The sequence below is a fragment of the Ceratotherium simum genome, chromosome 4 (genome assembly GCF_057802395.1).
Source record: "Ceratotherium simum simum isolate JZ-2026a chromosome 4, ASM5780239v1, whole genome shotgun sequence".
Classification (NCBI taxonomy): domain Eukaryota; kingdom Metazoa; phylum Chordata; class Mammalia; order Perissodactyla; family Rhinocerotidae; genus Ceratotherium; species Ceratotherium simum.
The window spans coordinates 36,945,968-36,972,879 of record NC_141903.1 but is presented as its reverse complement, the minus strand read 5'-3'; the positions used below and the strand labels follow the sequence as shown (position 1 = coordinate 36,972,879).

The window sequence follows — 26,912 nt, the reverse complement described above, 5'->3', positions numbered from 1 at the left end:
CTCCAGTGTAACATCATAAAATGTACATTTGAGGGATAATATTTTTAAAGGTTTTATGTTCTGTAAAATTTAGCTTAGGTCATATTTTGCAGTAGTTTTTAAACAAACAAATAGAAATCTAGAATCAGGGCCGGCCCCGTGGCTTAGAGGTTAAGTGCGCGCGCTCCGCTACTGGCGGCCTGGGTTCTAGAAGGATGTGCAACTATGACATACAACTATCTACTGGGGCTTTGGGGAAAAGAAAAGGAGGAGGATTGGCAATAGATGTTGGCTCAGAGCCGGTCTTCCTCAGCAAAAAGAGGAGGGTTAGCGTGGATGTTAGCTTAGGGCTGATCTTCTTCACGAAAAAAAAAAAAAAAGAAATCTATAATCAGCTCTGTAGATTGTCATCATGAAGAGAGGAAGTGCCTCTTTGCTCAGGTCCAGTTGACACCAGAAAGTGGAAGTGTAATCTTCAAGGAGTATAAAGGTTACTTCTTTATGTGATTTTTGAAGGTCCCTGAACATTAAAGATCTGATTTAATTTTCAATTTAGTTGCATTTTTATGTTTAAATTACATGTTAGTTCTTTTATTTTTCCTTGTTATTAGGCATTGCAGGATTCTGATAGCTAGCTGTTTTACAGAAAACTGATAATCCCTAACTGTAACACTGTAAACAGCAGCCATAATAGTATATAATTTTTCTTGTGTTTCTGTGTGCTTAAGTTGGGTAGAGGAGTGAAAATCAAAGGTTATTTCCATTGCGCTTGTTTACTCTGTCATTTAAATTCCCGGAAAGTGGCTCTGATATTCAACTACCTACACCTCTATCGTTATGAACTCAATTTGCAACTAGGGGAAAGATGTGTCTCAGCACTGTGTATTCAGTTGGTCCGTGATATTGCTAATGGAATTGGCAAGCCTATTCATTTAGAAATGTTGATAAGTGATCACAGCCCTAGCAGTCGCTACAGAACAACATTCTCAGCACAGCCAGAGCCGCAGCAGAGGAAGTATGACACAATTTGAAAGATGTTTCTGGCTACATGAGTAGTTGTAGTGTCATTGAGACAGTTGGATGGGAAGGTAAAGATTTTAGTTCAAATGAAGCAGCATCATTCAGGAAAGAGTGCAGCTGTCAGTGCTTTTGAGAACCCAGTTGAAGCACAGTTTTGCTTTTAACTAGGGGACATCATCCCTGTTTCTTTTTCCATGTCTGATGAGGATGGCCTTGGGTCCATCTTGATGTTATTTTAATGCTATTTTTTCATTTGAAAAATAGCCTTGTGTTCAAATAAAACTCATCTTGGCTTAAAATAGGCATCCATTCACCTGTCAAATGAGAATAGCAACTTAGAATTTTGATTTCCTTCCTTAAAGAACAGCTGCAAAGTACATTTTTATTTGAGGATACTAACAATTCTTTCCTGATGCCCTTGGTTCCTTAGCTTTTCTTGCATTATTGCCCACACCAGGAGACCCTCTTTGTGAAGTTACTGTTCAGGCAGGTTAGAGCCCTTGTAAAGCTTGTGAGTTACAGGCCCTGGGATCTTTCAAGGTTCTGCCACCAACTTACAATGTGACTTTTGTTATGACTTCGTATAATTTCCTTAGCACAGAGCTAAAAAATTGGTCCTGATAAGCAGGTAATCAATCTGTGAGAAATAGAACACCGTTGGTGCTCTTGTCATTCGTTCTGTAAAGGTCAGGGATGGAGGTAGGTATACGTTGTTTTCTTTTGCAGTCAAGAGAGAAAAATCTTCAAAGATCTTTTTATGGTGTTCCTTCTTGTAGGTTGCCAACTTGGCCTGTTCCATCTCAAACAATGAGGAAGGCGTAAAGCTTGTTCGAATGTCTGCAAGCCAGCTAGAAGCCCTCTGTCCTCAGGTAAAGTACGACCAGCAATGTTTGAGGTACCACCAAATTGGATTTTGGTTGGAGTGGAGATGAGGTTTATTTTGTTAATTTTGTTTTTAAGATTTTAGATAGAAGTCTTGGGAACAAAACACTGATCCGGAGTCCATGTAGCTTGGAGAAATTTATGTTTAACTTCAAGTGACGTTTCCTCAGGGCATCACATGTTACTGTCCCTTGCCCTTCATTAAAAACACATAATGTCCTCCATTGCTGGCAAATGGAGGGTAGGTTGTGGCCACACTGCTCAGTCTACACCCTCCTTGAAGGAGGGCCGTCTGCAACATCTGGCAGTCCTGGAAGCCTAAACGTATAACAGCTACCCACCTACACTTTATCTTAATGCCCGGTATTTGGATCTCTGTGTTGGAGGGAGCAAGATTCAAGAGCTAGAACCCTTACTCTGTAATGTCTTAAAGTGGCCTTCTAATATATATATTAATCACATGATTCAGCCAGCTACTGAAGGAAAAGCTTGAGAACTTTTCTCCATTGATGATGGCATATTGGAGACTGGTGATGAGGCTGGATTAAGCATTTGGGACTTGAGAAAGTCTCTGAAGCACATAGAAGAACAGTTGCTTTGTTAAGTTCCCACTGTGTTGCCTGCCTCCTGTGAGGGGAACTGATCCTGTTTGTGTGGCCTGATCTCCCTGCCCTTCACAGGGATTTCCAAGCAGTATAAATGCTCTTTCGGTGGAAGAGGTTGCCTCTCGATTTCCCAAGTAGAGAATGCTCCTGGGCATACTCGGAGGATTTACATTGACCTCTCTCTAAATGTCCTGCCAGATGGCAGTGACCATGAATAAGAGGGAATAAAATAAAACAAAGGAAGTGGAGTAATAGAATAGAGGTCACAGGAATGAAGTTTCTATGTTATGTCTGCCACCAACTTTAAAATATGCTGTGAACAATATTTTGGCTATTTCATATAAATAATTCAACATTCAAGATAGGCAATCAAAATAAGTAAAGCCTGGGTAGTAATCTGGGATCCTAACTGGCACCCAGGTTAGTTAGGGCATTTGTTCTCAACTGTATGGATTAGTTTGCCAGTGAGAGTTGCTTCATCTAAATATTAGTGTGATAGGCCAGTTGTGAATCCACATTATCTGATGGACATTTCCCCAGCTTTAATCCAGTCATGAAATCTGCTAGTGATTGGTAGCTGTACAGATAATAAGCACAATGGATTCACACCGCCAGAAAATTCATGGATGACCAAGTTATATATGATAAATTTAGAGCAGATTTCTAAAGATTTGGCATTCTTTCCTCAAGTTTGCCATTTTACCCTATCAGCACTTTGTTTTTAATGTCTTTGGTTCTCCATTTGGTGTTTAAATGCTTGAAAAGCGACAATGCTTTCACATATAGGCTGAAACAGATGGTAACATACGCTGATCACACCTACCAAGGGTATTTATATAAATGATCTTAAAGCCTAGAAAAAAAAATCACAGAGAGAGTCTAGTAGATCCTAATGAAAATGATGGTGTGCATAAAAACGTATGGCTGGGCCATGTTGTGCAGGTTTGAGTTTGCCATCAGAAAGCGTCCTTTCTGCCTCGTCTTTGTAGTTTCATTTCTCCTGCTAGAACAGACCTCAAGTAGAGTGGGCTTAGACAGAATGTGCCAAGACCACACTTGATATTGCATATCTGTCCTGGATAAAAAAGTGTTTCTCTAGGTGTGATTATTCTCCCAGATTCTCACCTAGGCTCACTCCTACCCTTGCTCACAAACAGGGCTGGGCAGGTTCACTAATGGCAATACAGTAGGCACTGACATGGTAATGACAAACTGGGTAGCATGTGCCATTTCTAAAACCAGGCAGCTGTGACTCCACTCCAACCCATTATTGCTAGATCCTTTCATTATTTTTAAAGAGAAGTCAGCAATTCAGATTTTTCTGTCAAGTCTCAATTTTAAACGATCGGTAACTAATTTAAAATTTTGAAATTCTTTGAGGAGGGTAAACCAAACTCTTCTGGGAGCTGTGTCTGGCCTACTCTGGCCTGTGTGTTTCATGCTTAAAGGACCTCTCCTTCATGGAGGCTGATGGCTGTCCCTCTGAGGAAGAGGGATTTGAGTGGAGCCCTCTCCTTACTCTTCAGCCTGATGTGGGCAGTGATCTCAGGTTCTGGGGGTCCTAGCCCTGAGGTCTTCCCTTCCAGAGTCACTGGCTTATTTGATAAATAGACTCTAGGCAAGTTAATTAACTTAACTAGTTAAGGCTAGTTAATTCACCAGGAGTTTAAGATGGTGTTTAATATGCTGTACCATGTGGACAATCAGTTATTTTTTAAAGTATGTTTTTTTATTATGAGGCTACGTCAACATCTGTCCATAGTATGGGATACACGTTGGTTTTTTCCAGGGTGCTTTCTGTGCCTCACACCCAGGCGGCTTCGTGCAGGCAGCCCTGGCCCATCTGCTGGGGGTGCCCTCCTTGTGCAGCTTTCCAGGGGGCTGCTTTTCTGTGGCCCCACCTACACTTTGGAGTTGGCTCCTAGACCTTATTTTTCCTTTCTGGAGGGGAGAGATGACAAATGGAACTTCTAGAGGGGTTTCCTTCCCCATTTTTCAGTTTGCCCAATAGCAAATTAACTTTTGGAAGTTCTCTTCTAAAGTACTAAATTATTTTAGCAGTTAAACAACTTTGACTCTACATATCTAAGATATTAAAGTTGAGTTGAGAAGGATCCCTCCTCAAAATAAATCCCTGAAAGAGATTTATTTTGTTGCTTGGGAGAAAAAAGCACCACATTTTTTGGTGATTTGCTGTTACCATGAGTAAGAAAGGAAGTAGGTCAGCTCTCTTCCACAAGTTGCCCTCTACTTTGTGGCTGCTCTCTCTCACTCTGTGTATCAGAAAGCAGACCTACCTCCAGCTGAGCAGAGAACCCCTGCCTCACACGCTTTTACAAGAAAAAATCAAACTGTTTTAGGGAACGACCTGACTGTACCCCACATTTATCTGACATCATCTTGCTTGTGGATGTGCCCAAGTCTTAGTCCATGGTAGCTGCTTAAAATATTTCAATTTTTCAGTTCATTTGGTGCTGGCTGGGGGTAAAAAGAAAAACAAAACCCTGCCAACAGCAGGTTTCTGACAATTGAGTCTTTAAAATTGGAGGAGGGCATTTTGGACATGATCTCACTTACTATTTTATTTTTCTTAGTTCATTATGCAAGAATGAGCATTGTAAGTTAATTTAAGTTAATACAAATTAACACAAATTTAAGTTACTGCAATTCTGGCTCTTTAGTAATTCGTATAGCCTGGTTTAATGCGTGGCCTTTCTTGGAAATGTACACAAGGATGTATTAAGTATTTGAAGCCATTGCTTATCTACATTTCTTTTTTTTTTTCTTTTTTGTACTTCTCACTAACTACATTGAGAAATAACTTATGAAATTGTCCATTCTTTCTTCTGCCTACTTAGATTTATCTTCCATATTACTTCTTCTGCTATTGTACTTGTGGGAACACTGATCATTTTCGTGGCTGACAGGCTTGACAAGCATCAAATAAGGACAAAACCAGACAGGCCTGGCCTATAGGTGGTGAGAGAACATAAAGCTCTTAAGGAAGCTTCCAAGGTATACAGGCCAGGGTAGCCTGCGGCCTCAGCTCTTACTCTATTATTTCACAATTATAGACCATCTACCTTTGAATCACCTCACTTTTCCACTTCTGATAGTCTCTAATCTTTTCTTACAAAGCAATTTCACAGAAGGACTCAAAGGAGATACTTCTGACTAAAAGTTTCTCTCAGCGTTTTCTGTCTCTCTCCCTCCCCCACCTTACCCCCTCCCCCTCTGAGGGAGGTCTGCAGGGAACAGGCCCCCAGAGACATTGTGGCTCCTTGTAAGGCTTGCATATTGATAATTGGTCTGTTGTCTTCTTGTCTTATAAAGTCTGCCTTTCCATATCATAAAAGTTGGAAAGTGTTTCCTTCTCTTCTGTTTTCTTGAAAAGTCTGTATAGTTGGTATTAGTCCTTCTTTACACGTTTGGGAGAATTTACCAATGAAGCCGCCTGGCCTGGAGTTTTCTTCCTGGGAAGGTTTTTAACAATGAATTCAGTTTCTTTAATAGATATAATGATATGCAAATTCACTGTTTATTCTTTATTATTATTATTTGTTTTGTGAGGAATATCAGCCCTGAGCTAACATCCATGCTAATCCTCCTCTTTTTGCTGAGGAAGACCGGCCCTGAGCTAACATCTATTGCCAATCCTCCTCCTTTTTTTCCCTTTTTCTCCCCAAAGCCCTAGTAGATAGTGTATGTCGTAGTTGCACATCCTGCTAGTTGCTGTATGTGGGATGCCGCCTCAGCATGGCCGGACAAGTGGTGCATTTGTGCGCACCCGGGATCCGAACCCAGGCCTCCAGTAGCGGAGCGCGCACACTTAACCACTAAGCCATGGGGCCAGCCCCTAGCTGTTTATTCTTGAGTGAGCTTTGGTAATTTGTATTTCATCAATTGCTACTCTGTTATTTTCTTCTGCTTGCTTTGGGTTTAATTTGCCCTTTTTCTAGTTTCTGAAGTTAGAAGGTTTTAGATCATTGATTTGAGACCTTCTTTCCTAATGTAACATTTAAACATTTACTGCTCTAAATTTCTCTGAAAGCACTGCTTTAGCTGCATCCCACAAATGTTGATGTATGTGTTAAATAGTATGGTTGGGATGGTCAAGAAAGACCTCGCTGAGAAAGTGACGTAGAAGCAAAGACCTGAAGGAGATGACAGAACAAGCCTTGGAGGGTGTCTGAGGGTAGAGCATTCCAGGCAGAGGGAACAACAAATGCAGAGGCTTTGAAGAAGGGGGTCAAATATCTAACAGGAGTTTGGGTGGTATAGGACCTTTTAGGGCCATGGTTAAGGCCTTTGGCCTTTTACTCTGAAGGACATGGGAAGCCGTTGAAGGGTTTTTCAGTAGAGGATTGACATGATCTAGCTTAGGTTTTAACAAGGTCCCTCTGACTTCTGTGAGGAAGGATAGAAGCAGAGAGACCTCGTAGGAAGCTGTGGTAAGCAGAATATTGCCCCCCACAGGCATCCATTTCCTAATTCCTGAAACCTGTGAATATGTTACCTTATATGGCAAAAGGGACTTTGTAGAGGTAACCAAACTAAGGATCTTTAGATGGTTAGATTATGCTAGATTATCCAGGTGGGTCTCCAATATACTCACAAGGATCCTTATATGAAGGAGGCAAGGGTGTCCGCGTCAGAGAAGGAGATGTGATCATGAAAGCAGGAGTTGGAGTGATGTGGCTGCAAGCCAAGGAATGTGGGCAGCCCCTGGAAGTTGCAAAAGGCAAGGTCTGGATTCTCCCTTAGAGCCTCCAGAATGAACAGTTCTGCTGATGCTTTGATTTTAGCTCTGTAAGACCTATTTTAGACTCTAACCTCCAAAACTATAATATGTTTATGTTGTTTTAAGCACAACTATTTTTGTGGTAATGTGTTACAGCGGCAATAGGAAACCAAAACAGAGGCTATGGTACTAAACCAGGCAAGAGGACAGTGGAAGTAGGCACTGGTTAGAGTCTGGATATATGAAGGTAGAATTTACTGAAGGATTAGATGTGAGGTGGAGGGGAAAGAGAAGAGTCAGGGAGAATTACAGGGTTTTGAGCCTAAGCAGCTGGAAGGATGGAGTTGTCATTTATTGTGATAGGGAAAAGTGGTTTGGGAGAAGAGCTAAGGAGCTCGCTTTGGGGTATGTTAATTTTGTGATGCCTGTTAGATATGCAGGATGTGAAGTCGAGTTCAGGGAAAAGGTCTGGACGATGTATAAATGTGAGATTCATTAGCACATACATGGTGCTTAAAGCCATGAGCCTAGATGAGATCACCAATGGAGTGAATATACCTAGAATAAAAAGGTCTGAGAACTAAAATTGGGGTTCTCTCTAGAGTTTGAGGAGATGAGCAGTATCCAGCAAAGGAGACTGAGGAAGAGTTATTAAAACCAGAACACCAGGAGCTGGTTCTGTCTTGGAAGACAAGTGAAAAAAGTGTTATTAGGAAAGGCGATTATTCATGTCAAATGGTTATAGCATGTGAACTGAGACTTGATCCTTGGATTGAGCAACATATGGAGGTCACATGTGACTTCGTACAAAAGAAGCTTAGGTAGAGTTTAGGGGAGATAAGCTTGACTAGAGTGGGTTCAAGAGAGAAGAGAGAGATTGAGTATAGCAAGTTGAAAGCTGTTTTCTAGTTTTATGTAAGAATTATGGAGACGTGGGGTGGTAGCATGAGGTGAATATGGGATTGAGAGTGCTTTTTGTTTTTTATGTTTAGCTGATGGAAATAATCCAGTAGCGGGGAAATATTGATAAGATAGAATAGAGCAGGAAGAATTGCTGGAGCAATGCCCTGGAGTAGGGGAGAGGAAGAGATCCAGTGGACAAGTTGGTCTGAGATAGGAGCATAGATAGGACCATCCATAATTAAAAAGAGGTAAGACAGAGTATGTGGAACAGATGCAGGTAGATGGGTAGATGTGGTGATAGGAATCTATATACATTCTCTTTTGATTGCATTCATCTTCTCATTTAAATAGGAAGCAGAGTTATAATCTGAGAGTGATGATGCTGGCAAAGGTTTTATAGGTTTGAGGAGAAGGTATGAAACAATTACTCATTTTGAGTCCAGACTTGAGGAGAGGAAGAGATTGACTGAACTAAGGAAATGTAGTTCTTTTGTTCTCTCCAGACTGAGTATACTTGAAGTTGAGTGATCAAGAATTTTAAAGCGAGATCCATTCAGCATGACTGAGAGCAGGAAATCATGTTTTATTTTGGATGTGTTTACTTTGAAATATCTGAGACATCTGAGTAGAGCTATTGGGTATGTAGCTGGGATATGAGTTGGGGGCTAGAATGAGTGGTCTGGGTTGGAGATATGGGAGTAGTCGGCAAATAGATGGTATGTGAAATCATGAAACTAGATGAAACTGCTCTCAGGTGGGAGGAGTGTAGAAAGAGAAGGCAGCATAGGTTGGAGCCTTGAGGAACTCCAACATTAGTGGAAGGAGGTGAGTCAGCAAAGGAGACAAAGAAGAAATAGCCAGAATGGTGGAAATAAAACAGAAAAAATATTTGACAAAATCTAACATCCAGGCCTGATAAGAACATTTTGTAAACTAGGAATAGAAGAGAATTTCCTCAGCCTGATAACATCATACTTAATGGTGAAAGGCTGAGTACTTTCCCCCTATGATCAGAAACAAGAGTGTCCTATTCAACATGGTACTGTAGGTTTTAGCTAACAACAGCATTTTAAAAGTTAAAAATATGGTGGTAGTGCCTAGTTTTGGGCTCTTCGCAAATTTAATGAGCAAAAATAGTAACTCACATTAATTAGCCTTTCTTGATTGTAAGTGAGAGTAAACTTTTTCCCCTAGTTGTTTCCTAGTCATTTACAGTTCACCTTAGGTAAGCTGGCCGTGTCTTACCCTCCTTTTTCTACTGGTATTTTGGTGTTCTCCTTACTGGTTTACCTAACACTGTACACTTCATTTGTCATATATATTTAAATACAGAAATAGTATAGTCAAATTTATAAATTGACTTCTCTCATTGTTATTGGGAAGAAATAGAGGAGAAATTTTTAAGACAAGAATTATTTATTTCTATTTAAGTATTTATTCAGTAAATGAATAAATAAATACATTCTTCTAGCCCTGTTATTTTTAATTTAACTTTATCTATCTGGAAATAATCTTAACACATAAATATAAGTATGAAGTGAGGCTATAATTGTATTTTTCTCTAAATAGATTATCAATATAAAAATAACCTACCATACCCCACTGATTTGTGATGTCATTTTTATCATGCATTGAATCCCGCTCTATGATAGGGTCTGTTTTTAGACTATTCTATTGTAATTACTTTAGCTTTAAATTATATTTTAACTCTCTCTCTTCATCACTCTTGCTCTCTGTCCCCAAGATTTTTGGCTCTTCTCAGCTGTTTGTTGCTCTGGATTAATTTGTGAATAAAATAAGTCAGTCTTCCTAACCCTAAACATGGAATGTGTTTCTATTTATTCAACTTTTTAAAATGTACCTCAGAAAAGTTTAGTCACTTTTTGTTACTTCAGTCCTGTGAGTTTCTTTACAGATTTAATCCCACATATTTCCTGTTAATTACTTTCATGAAGATCTGACACACCCCTCATTTTATATTCTAACTTTTTTCTGGAATATAGAAAAGTTATTGATTTTTATATATTCTGTCTCTAGCTACCTTAATGAAATCATTAATTGTAAAGGTTTTTTTTCAGTTGACTCACTTCAATTTCCTAGATAAACAAAGATCATCTGCATTGAAAAGTAATTTTGTTGTTGCCTTTGTAACAGCTTTTTCTATTATTTCCATTTCCCATGTTATTTCATTGGCTAAAAGACCATTACGTTATTATGTAGCTAATGGTATACCAATCAATAACACCTTGATTTTTAAGGTAAATGATTCTAGAGTTTCAAAACTAAGTATCATGTTGGATGATTATTTAAAGTAGTATGTCAAGTAGCTTTCTATTCCTGATTTACTAAGAGTCATCAGAAATGAGTATTTAATTTATGAAGTATCATTTGTAAATAGTTTTATAATCAAAATGAGAAAGTTAACCTTAGACAACTTGCTTTTACTCCATTGTATTCTATGAGATAAGATATATGACAGACCAAAGAGAGCAATTTTCTCTTTGTAATGGAAAGATTGTCTTAGTATGTAAAACATACAGTTAATTCTTTGCCAATATGTACTTGGCTCTCTCAGGAAACATTTTCTTCAGCCATATATTCTTATAAGGTCTGGCCCCACTCTGATTCATTGATACATAGTGAGTTAATGAGTTAATCAGTGAAGAGAGTAGTCCACAGTTGTTAACCACCTGGTGGGAAATGAATGACATGAAGGAAAATAAGCAAAAAATAAGCCTTGAAATGGTGAAAATATGGGAAACCACAGCATAACATATGAGAAAGGTAGGATATCTCTTCTTCCAAATAATTTATTGTCCAAACCTATACACTTTTGAAAGTGGTGAGCTATTATAATTAATAACTGGGATGGCCCAGTCTCCTATGCTTGTGACTCTATAATTGATAGTCTATCACTTCCAATTGTTTAGGAAGGAAGAGAAATAGTTGCACTAGTCTGGTGGGTCTGATTCTTCTTCAGTTTGTTAACTCCATTATTTGGGGGCTAAGTTGATAACATCACTCTTTTTTTTTTTTTTTTTTTAAAGATTTTATTTATTTATTTTTTCCCCCCAAAGCCCCAGTAGATAGCTGTACATCATAGTTGCACATCCTTCTAGTTGCTGTATGTGGGACGCGGCCTCAGCGTGGCCGGAGAAGCAGTGTGTTGATGCGCGCTGGGATCCGAACCCGGGCCGCCAGCAGCGGAGTGCGCGCACTTAACCTCTAAGCCACGGTGCCGGCCTGATAACATCACTCTTGAATACCTCTCCAATATATTGGGAATTATACACATGACCTGAAGGCATGTGGTTCCTGTGGAACCTAAAAAAAATCATCCCAGACTCCTACCCTCAGGTTTGCATGCCCAAATGCCTCTATGGTAACTAGTTTTCTGCCTCATCCAGATCTCTACTCCATCATCACTAGTTTCCTCTTGTCTTTACTTCCCTTCCAAGTTGCATTATTATAAACACATTTTTTCCAATAACCTATAAGCACTTTCTACCTAGAAATCTTACTAAGTATTCTCTTAGCTCATTTTCATACCACTTTCATTATTCACTCATTCTATGAATATATCAAAGGATCTGAACAGACATTTCTCCAAAGAATATTACTAATGGTCAATAAGACATGAAAAGATGCACAACATCATGAGCCATCAGCGAAATGCAAATCAAAACCACAATGAAATATCACTTCACACCTACTACGATGGCTATAATTTAAAAAAAGGAAAAATAAGTGTTGGTGAAGATGTGGGGAAATGGGAACCCTCATATATGCTGGTGGGCATGTAAAATGGTGCAGCTGATTTGGAAAACAGTAAGGCACTTACTCAAAAAGATAAATATAAAGTTAATCATATGATCCAGCAATTCCACTCCTAGTTATATACCCAAGAATAATGAAAATACAAATACATGTATATGAATGTGCATAGCAGCATTATTCATAATGACCAAAAAAGTGGAAACTATTCAAATGTCCATCAATTGATGAATGGATAAATAAAATGTGGTATATCCATATAATGGCATATTATTCATCAGTAAAAAGGAATGAAATACTGATACATTCTATAGCATGGATGAAACTCGAAAACATTATGTTAAATGAAAGAAGCTAGTTATAAAAATCCACATAGTAATGTGATTCCATTTATATGAAATGTCCAGAATAGGCAAATCCATAGAGACAGAAAGTTAAGTTAATGGTTGCTAGAAGAGAGGGTTAAGAAATGTTTAGGGAAGTGGGGAATGATATGCTAATGGATATGGGGTTTTTTGGAGTGATAAAAATGTTATAAAAGTGATTGTGGTAATGGCTGCACAACTGTAAACATACTAAAAATCATTGAATTGTACGGTTTAAACAGGTGAATTGTTTGGTATGTGAAGTATATCTCAATAAAGCTTTTTTTAAAAAATTACTTTTGATGTCTCAGAAAAATGCTTAGAATTGAAATACAATATATTTCTCACAAATGTACTTTGATAATATATCAAGAACCTGAAATGCCAGATGTTCATCACATGATTATTAAGAATGGTGAGTAACTGGAACAAACCTAGATATCCTACAATAGGAAAATAGCCACGTACATCTGTAAGATGGAATAATAAACAGTTAATGTTTTTAGCGTATATTTAATGATAAGGAGAAGTATTTAAAAGAAGAAATAGGATAGTTAGTTTTATGTAGCTTGTAATTCTAATTGTGTGCTTTTTGTTGTGCATACATATGTGTGTATATAAGGAGAAAAAAGCCTGGAATATAATGTCAAAAATTGTAAAGAGTTGCTATCACCGAGTGGAGAGATTAGAGATATTTTTATATGTTTGTAATTGTCCGTAGTTTCAGTATATTACTGTATTTCAAATGTATTACTTCTACATTCACATATAAAACATTAACACTTCTCTACTTCATCTTTGTGTTATGGTGAAACGTGGTATCATGTCCTAGTGAAATGCGTGTGATACAAAGCCATAGCCACGCTACTGACCAAGTTGTCCCACCTGTTTTATTTTCGTGACTCTGAAAAAGTAATCCATGAACTTTAATATCTTTGCAGGTTATCAATGCTGCATTGGCTTTAGCAGCAAAACCACAGAGTAAACTGGCCCAAGAGAACATGGATCTTTTTAAAGAACAGTGGGAAAAACAAGTCCGTGTCCTCACAGATGCTGTCGATGACATTACTTCCATTGATGACTTCTTGGCTGTCTCAGGTAATGAGCTGGTTCCCCAGAGAAGAATGTGAGGATGTACATAATTATTTTCACCTAAGTTACAATAATGGACAATCAAAACGCCCCCAAGTCTGGGCAGGTAAATTATTCTAGCAATAATATTGTGCTGGTTTTTATTTTAATTAAAAGAAAAAAAAAGCTACCACTGACTCCTGAGCAGTGGGAAGTGGAGTTGAAGTTGTGTCCATTTTGGTGGGCCTGGTCTTCATCTTAGAAGCATAAATTAGAAAGCTGGCTGGCAGAGGTGTTTCCATGTTTGTATAGAGTAAGATCTTGCAGCTGTGACCTGTACAGCATCATAACCATCTACCCCTCTTGCTGCTACTGTGTTGAGAAAAAACATTGACCCGTGTCCTGGTAGAGGCGGTGGTTGTTTGTTATGAGCCTGTGAAACTTAGGAGAAGGGATTCCCAGCACTATCACCTTTAGTTTCTTTTTTTTTTCCCCCTTCTTAGAAAGCTTCTCCTTCCCTCTCCCTCAGAAATGATCATAGTTTAACTGCCTACTTTTTGAAAGACTCTCTGCATGATGCACAGATAGAAAACAGAGAGGAAATATTTAAGTGCTATTTAATTATGAACTTGCAAAAAATAAATCTGGGTAATTCACCTCACAAAAACAGTTGATTTCATTATATAAACATAAACTGGTAATGACATAGTAAATTGCATTCATATAGAAAATGTCTGTCAACTGCAATTCACTGTTTATCACACAGAGATAAATTTCAGTCCATCTCCTTAGAGTTGAGCAAGTATAAATGCATTCTCTATTTAACAGAGCCTTTGCTGCCCTTGGCTGCACTGCTTGCTCTCTGGAGGTGCCAGGCTTTCTGAGGCCAGTGGCTGTGGGCAGTCAGTGGCTCGGTACTTGTAGGGCTGAAACTACCTGTCACCCCAGGGAACCGCAGGCTGGAATGTGGGAGATGTGAGTGGCAATGGGACTTGAAACAGAAGCAGGGCTTAAGTACACGCACAGCACAGTCCTCCAGCAGTGACCTATATAAGGTGACAGTGTGTTCTGCATACCAATATTCCCTGTCTCTGCCCGTTCTCCTTGGGATTGGTAGCTTTGGCTCTACTTGAGTGAGTGGGGAGTAGGCAATCCGTAAACTGCAAAAAGAGGGGGCAAACCATGCTGCTGCAAGACTGCCAAATTGCAGGTGCTGGTACTTTAAAATACAAAACCCATTTGCAAGCATATCTTTGCAGGTGCCAAAAATGCAGCAATGGCTTTTTTGGGAAATCTTGGCCTTCTGTTGTTTTTCCCAATGAAGTACTGAATTATTCTTTTTCATAGGTTTAGAGAAAAACATTCCACCTTCACAGCACACTTTTAAGCAAACAACGAATTCTGAAATCTAAATGCAAAGTCCCCGTCGGACATAGATATTCCATTCCTAAACTTACTTTCTTGTGGTTAGGTTGGGTATATCTCAGGCTTGGTCTCAAGGGATTTTTGGTCCTTCTTTACAGCAAAATAAAATATAATAGAATCAAATGTCCCTCATGTAACATTCTTCAAATCGGAGAACGAAAGAGATTCTGCAGTAGCATTTAGTGGGATCTGGACAGTATCTTTAGGGTGTATGACATAAAACAGAAGAATGGTAAAAAGAAATCAAATTCTTTAACAGATAGACTTTTGTCTGGTGAGTGTGTTCAATTTTTATGCAAATATGGAAAGTATAAGAGTTGGCTTGATGGAAAGGAGTTTAGGCAGTTTCTGTTTAGCAAATAAAAACACGGAACAGTTCTCTCAGTCAGAAAGTGGTGATGGTTTCAGAGCATCTGAATTTTAGAGGTCTACTCTAGTGTGTTTCTCTAATGTTTTGTCACAGGCTTGCTTAGCAATGGCAAGTAATTAAATAATTAATAGGGCGAGGCTATTATTGACAATTCCTCTGATTTTTATGGTTTGCTTTTTGGAGTCTTGGGATAAAGGGAGGAGACAAGCAGATGCCTATGCAGAGTTCTACTGGACTGACCAGTTAATTTTTAGTATTCTTTATACCCTCATGCACCTACCCCACCCATGGCAGCTTTATCACTTTTTATGTGGGGTGACTAGAGATGTCTCCGCATCTCACCTGACACACAGCCTCCGTTGGGAAGTAGCTGGCTCTCACTGAGAGGAGCCCCACTTTTAAATGGGCAGGCCCCCTACTCACTTAAAAGAAATACTGCAACACAAATGTGGTATTAGAACTTGCAGCCAACTGTGCTGGGGCTCCCCACACCTGATAAAGAGACTGAAGGGCCCACAACAACTACAAGCAGCTGAGCATTACGACAGCTGGCCAGGAGCATAACTCGGCCTCCCTGGGCACCTACAGGGAGAGCAAACAGGCCACAACAGAAGGACACACGTAGCCCACATAGGTGTCACCCCTGGAACATTGAGAACTGAGGGAAGCACACTGCAGGCCTCCTGAGCCATCACTTACATAAGGTCACCTATCCAAGAGCAGGAGACGTAGCTGACCTACCTAATACGTAGACAAAGCACAGGGAAAGAGGCAAAATGAGGAGGCAAAGTAATACATTCAAAGTAAAGGAACAGGACAAAACCCAAGAAAATGAACTAAGTGAAACAGAAATGAGCAACCTATATGACAGAGAGTTCAAACAAAGAGTGTTAAGGATGCTCACTGATCTGGGGAGAAGAATAGATGAACTCAGTGAGAATGTCAACAAAGAAATGAAAGATATAAAGAAGAACCAATCAGAAATAAAAAATACAATACTGGAAATGAAAAATTCACTAGAGGGACTCAAAAGCAGAGTAGAGGATACAGAAGAACAGATCTGTGAGCTGGACGAAAGACTAGAAGAAATTACCCAAGCTGAACAGGTAAAAGAGAAAAGAATTAAAAAGAGTGAGGACAGTCTAAGGGACCTCTGGGACAACATCAAGCGCACTAACATCCATGTTATAGGTGTCCCGGAAGGAAAAGAGCGAGACAAAGGGGCAGAGAATCTATTTCAAGAAATAATAGATGAAAACTTCCCTAACCTAAGGAAGGAAACAGACATCCAGGTACAGGAAGCACAGAGAGCCCCAAACAAGGTAAACCCAAAGAGGCCCACACCAAGACACATAATCAAAATGTCCAGAATTAAAGATAAAGAGAGAATCCTAAAAGCCGCAAGAGAAAGTCAAGTTACATATAAAGGAAACCCCATAAGGCTATCAGCTGACTTCTCAGCAGAAACCTTACAGGCTAGAAGAGAATGGCACGATATATTTAAAGTGCTAAAAGGAAAAAACTTACCGCCAAGAATACTCTACCCAGCAAGGTTATCATTCAAAATGGAAGGAGAGATCAAAAATTTCCCAGACAAGCAAAAATTAAAGGAGTTTGTCACCAAGAAACCAGTGCTACAAGAAATGTTAAAGGGACTGATTTAAGGGGAAAAGAGAAGGCCACAAATAGGAAAAATTATCTATTTCCATGATAAGAGGGTAATGGATACAAATGCACAAAAAAGAGGTTAGATATGATATCAAAAACATAAAAGGAGGGAGGAGGGGAGTTAAAGAGTAGAGCTTTCAGACAGAGGTCAAACTAAAGAGACCATCAATTCTGTATAGAAGAAGAAAGGACCAGAGAAGGACTACTAAAACACTGAGGAAAAAAAAAGTTAAAAAATGGCAGTAAGTACATACTTATCAATAGCTACTTTAAACGTCAATGGACTAAATGCTTCAATTAAAAGGCATAGGGTGGCTGATTGGATAAAAAACAAGACCCATATATATGGTGCATACAAGAGACACACTTCAGACCTAAAGACACTCACAAACTGAAAGTGAAGGGATGGAAAAAGATACTCCACGCAAATGGCAATGAAAAGAAAGCTGGGGTAGCAGTACTCATATCAGACAAAATAGACTTTAAAATAAAAACTGTAAAAAGAGACAAAGAAGGGCATTACGTAATGATCAAGGGAACAATCCAACAAGAGGATATAACACTTGTAAATATCTACGCACCCAATGTAGGTGCACCTAGATATATAAAGCAATTATTAACAGACCTAAAAACAGAAATAGACAGTTACACAATAATAGTAGGGGACTTTAACACTCCACTTACACCAACGGATAGATGATCCAGACAGAAGGTCAATAAGGAAACATTGGCCTTAAATGATACACTAGAACAGATGGACCTAGTAGATATATACAGAGCATTCCATCCAAAAACCAAAGAATACACGTTCTTTTCAAATGCACATGGAACATTCTCCAGGATTGATCACATATTAGGCCACAAAACAAGTCTCCATAAATTTAAGAAGATTGAAATAATACCCAGCATCTTTTCTGACCACAATGGTATGAAACTAGAAATCAACTATAGGAAGAAAATCAGAAAAGCCACAAATACGTGGAGATTAAACAAAATGCTACTGAACAACGACTGAGTCAATGAAGAAATCAAAGACGAAATCAAAAAATACCTGGAGACGAAAATGAAAATACGACATGCCAGAATTTATGGGATACAGCAAAAGCAGTTCTAAGAGGGAAGTTTATAGCAATACAGGCCTATCTCAACAAACAAGAAAAATCTCAAATAAACAATCTAACAATGCACCTAAAGGAACTGGAAAAAGAAGAACAAACAAAGCCCAAAATCAGTAGAAGAAGGGAAATAATAAAGATCAAAGCAGAAATAAATGAAATAGAGACCAAAAAAACAATAGAAAAAATTAATAAAACCAAGAACTGGTTCTTTGAAAAGATCAACAAAATTGACAAACCTTTAGCTAGACTCACCAAGAAAAAAAGAGAGAAGGCACAAATAAGTAAAATCAGAAATGAAAGAGGAGAAATTACGACAGACACCTCAGAAATACAAAAGATTATAAGAGACTACTATGAAAAGCTATATGCCAACCAATTCGACAATCTGGAAGAAATGGATAAATTCTTAGAATCATACAACCTTCCAAAACTGGATCAAGAAGAAGTAGAGAATTTGAATAGACCAATCACCAGTAAGGAGATCGGAACATAATCAAAAACCTCCCCAAAAATAAAAGTCCAGGACCAGACGGCTTCCCTGGTGAATTCTACCAAACATTCAAAGAAGATTTAATACCTATCCTTCTCAAACTCTTCCTAAAAAATTGAGGAGGGGAGGAAGCTCCCTAACTCATTCTATGAAGCCGACATTACCCTGATACCAAACAGACAAGGACAACACAAAAAAAGAAAATTACAGGCCAATAGCACTGATGAAGATCGATGCAAAAATCCTCAACAAAATACTAGCAAATCGCATACAACAATACGTTAAAAAGATTATACACCATGATCAAGTGGGATTTATTCCAGGTGTGCAGGGATGGTTTAACATTCGCAAATCAATCAACGTGATACACCACATTAATAAAATGAATAAAAATCACATGATCATCTCAATAGATGCAGAGAAAGCATTTGACAAGATACAGCATCCATTTATGATAAAAACTCTGAATAAAATGGGTATAGAAGGAAAGTACCTCAACATAATAAAGACCATATATGAGAAACCCACAGCTAATATCATCCTCAATGGTGAAAAACTGAAAGCTATCCCTCTAAGAACAGGAACCAGACAAGGATGCCCACTGTCATCACTCCTGTTTAACATAGTACTGGAAGTCCTAGCCAGAGCAATCAGGCAAGAGAAAGAAATAAAAGGGATCCAAATTGGAAAGGAAGAAGTGAAACTGTCACTATTTGCAGATGACATGATTTTATATATAGAAAACCCTAAAGAATCCACCAGAAAACTTTTAGAAGTAATAAACGAATATGGTAAAGTTGCAGGATATAAAATAAACATACAAAAATCAGTTACATTTCTATACACTAACAACGAAGTAGCAGAAAGAGAAATTAAGAATACCATCCCATTTACAATTGCAACAAAAAGAATAAAATAGCTAGGAATAAACTTAACCAAAGAGGTGAAAGAGCTGTACACGGAAAACTATAAAACATTGCTGAAAGAAATTCAAGAAGACACAAAGAAATGGAAAGATATTCCGTGCTCTTAGATTGGAAGAATTAACATAGTTAAGATGTCCATACTTCCTAAAGCCATCTATAGATTCAATGCAATCCCTATCAAAGTTCCAACAACATTTTTCACAGAAATAGAACAAAGAATCCTAAAATTTATATGGAACAACAAAAGACCCCGAATAGCTAAAGGAATCCTGAGAAAAAAAGAACAAAGCTGGAGGTATCCCGCTCCCTGATTTCAAAATATACTACAAAGCTATAGTAACCAAAACAGCATGGTATTGGCACAAAAACAGACACACAGATCAATGGAATAGAACTGAAAGCCCAGAAATAAACCCACACATCTAGGGCCGCTAATCTTTGACAAAGGAGCCAAGAACACACAATGGAGAAAAGAAAGTCTCTTCAACAAATGGTGTTGGGAAAACTGGATAGCCACATGCAAAAAAATGAAAGTAGACCCTTACTTACACCATACACAAAAGTTAACTCCAAATGGATTAAAGACTTGAAGGTAAGACCTGAAACTATGAAACTTCTAGAAGAAAACATAGGCAGTATGCTCTTCGACATCGGTCTTAGCAACATATTTTCAAGCACCGTGTCTGACCGGGCAAGGGAAACAATAGAAAAAATAAACAAATGGGACTGCATCAAACTAAAAAGCTTCTGCACAGCAAAGGAAACCATCAACAAAACGAAAAGACAATCTAACAATTGGGAGAAGATATTTGCAAACCGTACATCTGATAAGGGCTTAATCTCCAAAATATATAAAGAACTCATGCATCTCAACAACAAAAAAACTAACAACCCAATTAAAAAATGGGCAAAAGACCTGAACAGACATTTCTCCAAAGAAGATATACAGATAGCCAACAGACACATGAAAAGATGTTCAAAATCATTAACTATCAGGGAAATGCAAATCAAAACTACAATGAGATATCACCTCACGCCCGTCAGAATGGCTATAATTAACAAGACAGGAAACAACATGTGTTGGAGAGGATGTGGAGAGAAGGGAACTCTCATACACTGCTGGTGGGAGTGCAAACTGGTGCAGCCACTATGGAAAACAGTGTGGAGATTCCTCAAAAAATCAAGGATAGAACTACCATATGATCCAGCTATTCCACTGCTGGGTATTTATCCAAAGAACTTGAAAACACCAATGTGTAAAGATACATGCACCCCTGTGTTCATTGCAGTGTTATTCACAATAGCCAAGACTTGGAAGCAACCTAAGTGCCCATCAAGGGACGAATGGATAAAGAAGATGTGGTATATACACACAATGGAATACTACTCAGCCATAAGAAACGATGAAATCCAGCCATTTGTGACAACATGGATGGACACTGAGGGTATTATGCAAAGTGAAATAAGTCAGAGGGAGAAGGTCAAATACCGTATGATTTCCTTCATTAAGTAGTAGATAATAACAACAATAAACAAACACATAGAGACAGAGATTGGATTGGTGGTTACCAGAGGGGAAGGGGGGAGGGAGGAGGGCGAAAGGGATAATTTGGCACATGTGTGTGGTGATGGGTTGTAATTAGTATTTGGGTGGTGAACATGATGTAATCTATGCAGAAATAGAAGGATAATGATGTACACCTGAAATTTATACAATGTTATAAACCAATGTTACTGCAATAAACAAACAAAAAAAATGGGCAGGCCCCCAATTGTCCCCAGTCCTTCACCCTTGTGCATCTCACAGCATCTCTAGATGTGCACTGTGGATTAGAGAGCAGGTGTCATCTGTAGTAGTCATGGGCAGTCGTTAGACAAGAAGCCATGTCTTGGCTTCACTCCAATCTGCCCCCGTTCCCAATTTCCCCTTGCCCTGAGGCACACTGGTGCTTCAATAGTCCCATCAGTGAGGTGGGCATGGTTCTGAGTGGGGGGATGCCAGGCAAGTGCCCCAGCACAGGGTCTGGCTTAAGGTTGGTGGGCTTCATAAAATTTTGCCAAATGAAAACTGGGCATGCTGCTTGACTCTTTGGAGTGGTTGTTCTCTACTGTATTCTAGGGCCTTGTGGCCCTTTGGCAGTGTGAGAGGTTTTGTGGAATATTTCCACTAATGAGTTTCTTTTCTTTTTTTTTTTTGTGAGGAAGATCGGCCCTGAGCTAACATCCATGCCAATCCTCTTCTTTTTGCTGAGGAAGATTGGCCCTGAGCTAACATCCATGCCGATCTTCCTCCACTTTATGTGGGACGCTGCCACAGCATGGCCTGACAAGCAGTGCGTCAGTGTGTGCCTGGGATCCAAACCCGGGCCCCCAGCAGCAGAGCACGCGCACTTAACTGCTACACCACGGGGCCGGCCCCTCCACTAATGATTTTCCACCATGAAATTCCCTCGTGGAATCCATGGGGCTTGGATGTTTGTTGTAGCCCTGTGAACTAACTGAGAACCCATCCAAGGGGAAATTATTTAGGGAGTAGGACTGAGAGGATCCTCTGCTACTTTATCTTTGTTGTTCCTGGACATTCTGTCCCATTGGTTCTAGAAGTTCCCTCATACTTATCACAGGGCACATCCTAAATTGGTGGCTCAAAATGCAGTGGTCAGTCTTGTGTATAACCTGGTGAAGCCACAAAGACCCTGATACCAGTGTTTCATGAGGCCGTAGAGCAGTGGGATCTTGGGTCACCGTATATCAAATATGAGACAGTGGAACTTGAAAATAGAGAGAGGGACATGCATGCCACCCCCAGGGAAGAGGGAGTGGGGACTCCTTTTCCCCAAGCTATTCTATTCAGAATGTTGCCTCGTAAATATTGGAGATGGTTTGGGATACTAGAGAGCATTCAGCAAACCATGAATATATTTATATTGACTGATCCCTTAAGGACAGTGGTTTGAAATTTATCAAAGTGATAAAGACTGTTTGAATTTCATTTGAATTGTATTTGATAAACGTTTTCCACGGAAATGCAATTTACTTTCTCATCGTTTACTCTGCTTACATGTGGAAGTTTTGGTTCCTTTTTTTTCCTTAAGATGCAAGTGGTTGGTTAGAATGGTTCTAATTGGGTTTATTACATTTCTTTTCGAAATGCTCTTGGAAGCAAATAACATATTGTATGAGATACTTGGGGGCAACATATAAGAGTGGTAATTTGTACTCTTTCTTCATTAAGTGTTAGTGGGCCCCAAGAATTTGGTATGATTGGGAGGCCATTAAATAAAAGGATTATTGTACCTAATTTTTGTTTTTGTCTTGAGTAGCAAAAAGGCAAAACTGAAGATAGAGCTTCTCTCTTTTGAGGAAGTGGTATAGGTAGTGGTGAAGTTAGGTTTGATTTCTGACTCCCATGCCCACTAGCTGTGTGACCTTGGGCAAATTACTCAATACTTCTGTGCCCTGGTTTCCTCATTAATTAATGGTAACTTTAAAAAAAATGGCTACCATATAGAGACTTAAATGTCAAGCACTCAGAATATTTCTTGTTATAGAGTAAGTCCTCTGCATAACTATTAATATTATCATCTCTCACGTGTGCATAAGGTTGCACTGATAAAGATGTCCCAAGCAAAGGGTATGCAGGACAGCCCACATTGTGGGCTGAAGTATAAGTTCATGCAGCCTTTCTAGAGAATGCCAGTTGGTTTGGTTCCTGGAGGGCAATTAGGTACTGTACGTCTACTTTAAACATATATGCCTGTTGACTTAGTAATTCCATGGCTAGAAATTTTCCCCAGGGATATGTACACAAATGTTTGCCAAAATACCTGTACAAGGATGTTTACTTCAACCAAAATGTCTAAGAGAAGACTGGATAAGTGAATTATGGCACTTCATCTATTTGACAGGGTACTATGCAGCCGTTAAAATGGATGAGGTAGCTCTGTAGAGGCAGACCTAGAAAGGTTTTCAAATGAAAAACGGATATATAATAGTGTCCATAATATGATCCCTTGTAGATATGTTGTTGTATGTATGTGTATGATTTTTTTCCTATTAGAAGCACCTACAAATAAAGACTCTATTGAACAGTCTTTAATGGGATACAGATTGGTGTGTCTGCTCAGAATGGACCCATCCTGAGATTCCTTGGAAATTCAGTTAAAGCTAAAGTAATTTATGGTTAAGTTAGTGTGGGTACCTCCTAACCTCCCATGTTTGCACATGTCCGGTACAAACTCACTTCTCCCCTAGGGCTCAAGTATAGAGAGCAGGGTTGGTGCTGTGTCCTGGGGGTGTGGTGGCCTCAGCTGGCTGGGCCTTCCCTAGAGACAGCTAGCTGTTCAGTGAAGGTAGAGAATATTACTTTAGTCAGCTTCCTGAAATAGATGGCTTCCTTGGTCACTAAAGAATGGGAAACCCTTCCCTGGTTTGGGTCCATTTGGAAGAAAGGCAATATGAACTCCAGAAAGTCTAAATTGATTTTTAAAACCGTAGGTGTCTAGACGAAGGTTAACAAATTCTTGGTGGAAGTTTGGGCCATTTTGTTTAATGAGAAAAAAGAATGCCGTGCTTCATTGATTCCAAGATGTGCTCCCCAGCCCCCCGTATTAACAATCCTGAAACAGAGATGAGTCTTAAAATCAACGATAGGAGAAAACATTGGTTCAAGTTTAGTTAGCAACATCTTTTCTTTCCTTTTTATTCCTTTCCTTTTACTTAGCTTTCCTTAGTGATAGAAGATACAAGTGTAAGATGTGTTACAGTCAGTAAAAGCGGCAGTTTTTAACCCAAGGCCTAGTATGGTGGGCAGGCTCCGTACCTGTCTGTTTAGTTTAAATTAATATGTAGAGAGTTTGTATGTAAAAGATGCTTCTGCTAGGTTCGAAATCCATTTATTCTTACACTTGGTTCAAATATCCCCCCTAAAATTTGTTTATGTAAAAAGTTTGTTTAATATATTTTCTCTTTTGATAGTACAGTGGTATAAACCCTAGCAAGTCTCCTAATTTTTGAGTTAGTAGATGCTAAATTTGTGGTCTTCTTAGCTATATTGTGGTAATTCATTTTTCCCTTCTGTAATAGGAGTTCTTACTATATTCTGGCTTTCCCTGGAAAGATGTTTATTGTATGTACGTATGTATGTATGAATGAATGACTTTTAGAGCAGTTTTAGGTTTCAGCAAAATTAAGAGGAAGGTACAGAGATTTCCCATCTTCCCCCTGCCCCTACACTTGTGTAGCCTCCCTCATTATTAGCATTCCCCACCATAGTGGCATATTTGTTAAAATTGATGAACCTACATTGACACATCATTATCACCCAGAGTCCATAATATACATTACTGTTCACTCTTGGTGGTGTACATTCTATGAGTTTGGACAAATGTATCCATCATTATAGTGTCATACAGCGTATTCATAGCCCTAAAGATACTCTATGCTCCACCTATTCATCCCTCCCCCCTCCAACCCCTGGCAACCTCTGATCTTTTTACTGTCACCATAGTTTTGCCTTTTCCAGAATGTCATACGGTTGGAATCATATAGTATTTAGCCTTTTCAGACTGGCTTCTTTCACTTAGTAACATGCATTTAAGGTTGCCCCATGTCTTTTCATGGGTTAATAGCTTATTTCTTTTTAGCACTGCATAATATTCCATTGTCTGGATGTGCCATAGTTTGTTTGTTCACCGAAGGATACCTTGGTTGCTTCCAGGTTTTGACAATTATGAATAAAGCTGTTATAAACATCTGTGTGCAAGTTTTATGTGGACATAAGTTTTCAGCTCCTTTGGATAAATACCAAAGAGTGCGATTGCTGGATCATATGGTGAGAGTATGTTTAGGTTTGTAGGAAAGAGGTTTTTTTGTTTTTTTCTTTTCTTTTTTTTTTTTTTTGGTGAGGAAGATCAGCCCTGAGCTAACATCTGCCAATCCTCCTCTTTTTGCTGAGGAAGACTGGCCCTGGGCTAACATCCATGCCCATCTTCCTCCACTTTATATGGGATGCCGCCACAGCATGGCTTGACAAGCGGTGCATCGGTGCACACCCGGGATCCGAACCAGTGAACCCCGGGCCACTGCAGCAGAGCGCACGCACTTAACTGCTTGTGCCACCAGGCTGGCCCTGGAAAGATGTTTTTAATTCTTTCACATCATTATTTCTTTCTCATTGTGATTTTTTCATCTTATTCCATTATACCTGTGGTCTCAGAACAAGCAATCCCTTATAGAGTCCCTGCCTGTGGTCTCTTGGGAACTATAAAGAGGAGGGCCTTGGTTCTTGGAGCCTACAGGGAATCCTGAAGCCCAAAGGCAGGGGGCATTGTGGTGGCTCTATTCTTTGCTATATTGCTAAGTACCACTTGCCTCTGGCTTCCCTTGGGACAAGAGGAAATAGCACCATGATTGCTTTCTTATTCTGGGTATCTTAAGAGGTCAAACTTATTGTCATCTCCCTTCCAGACACTGTCATATATAACTTGACTATGTTAGCAGAGGCTGTGAGGGAAGGGTAATGGCTTTGGGAAGTGGATTAAATCAGGCACCAGTCCTGGATAATGACATGTCAAAGCATGAGGTAGCCAGGGCTGCCAAAGAAATGACCAGATGTGTTTCTTAAACAGATTACATTTGCCCTAATTGTTCTGGCTCTTCCAGAAGAACTAGGACCATTATTCTGTCACCTATTGTGCCAAGTACTTTCTTGGTTTAAGGGAGTGAGCATGTCTTTACCAGACACTGTTTCTAAGAGTTCTTAGATGTCTTGAAGAAAGCTCCTTTCTCAGCAGGAAGGAAATAGCCAGGTGATGACCTGGGGACTTTCCTATGTGTCACTCACCCACCCACCTCTTGGAGTCTGGGCAGCCCTGTCATTTGGGCTGTCTGCTGGTGTCTGCCGTTCTGGGTGAGTGAGAACATTCCTTTTCCCATTCTGGGTCTGCCCCTACAGATGGACCTCATCCACTTTAAAGGCTGGGTAGTGTCCATAATTTATTACCCACTCTGCTTTGGAACGTTTTGGTTGCTTCCACTGTGGTATTATAGATGAGGTGGAGGTAAACTCCTTACTCTGGGATTCCTGAAATCTAGTGTCAAGCTTTTTGTTTTGAGGAAAAATAGTTTTGGTGGGTCTTCCAAATTCAGTTCTGTGACTGGTAGGAGCCACTTGTCAGCTTAATAGGATTCAAGGGTTTCCACAAATATCACAACAGACCCACCTGCATCCCAGGAGAGGGTCGCTAAATGTTAAGCTTCAGGTAGGCTCCCTTCGCAGTCTCTGGAGGAGACTTTAACCTGCTTTCTGGCACCTTTTCCTATCCCAAGGCTTTATGCTGGCTTCTTGGTAGATTGTCTGAATACCTTTGGCATCTACTGGAGGGTGGCATGAGGGACTGGGAGGGTAAAGCCTTACAGTGAACCTTTTCTACTTTAGACTTTGGGACATAAGGTCTGTGAAATTAAGGGAAAGAGAAGTTATTAAGGTTTCTGTGATGTGAATTTTCTGCCTGGCTTACAGAACCACTGTGCCTTAAAGATGGGCATCTCTCTCTCTTTTTTTAAGCCTGGAAT

At 39.4% G+C, this 26,912-nt stretch overlaps 1 protein-coding gene across 3 annotated transcripts in view; it reads left to right on the top strand.

Annotated features, from left to right (window-relative positions):
• CTNNA1 (catenin alpha 1) overlaps nucleotides 1–26,912 on the top strand; it is a 322,514-nt gene that overhangs the window by 281,389 nt on the left and 14,213 nt on the right. For all 3 annotated transcript variants that reach the window (XM_087429728.1, XM_004420127.3, XM_087429729.1), the window contains exons 10-11: nucleotides 1,776–1,868; nucleotides 13,211–13,367. In XM_087429728.1, the coding sequence (XP_087285854.1) occupies nucleotides 1,776–1,868; nucleotides 13,211–13,367 (250 nt within the window). The remainder of the gene's footprint in view (nucleotides 1–1,775; nucleotides 1,869–13,210; nucleotides 13,368–26,912) is intronic.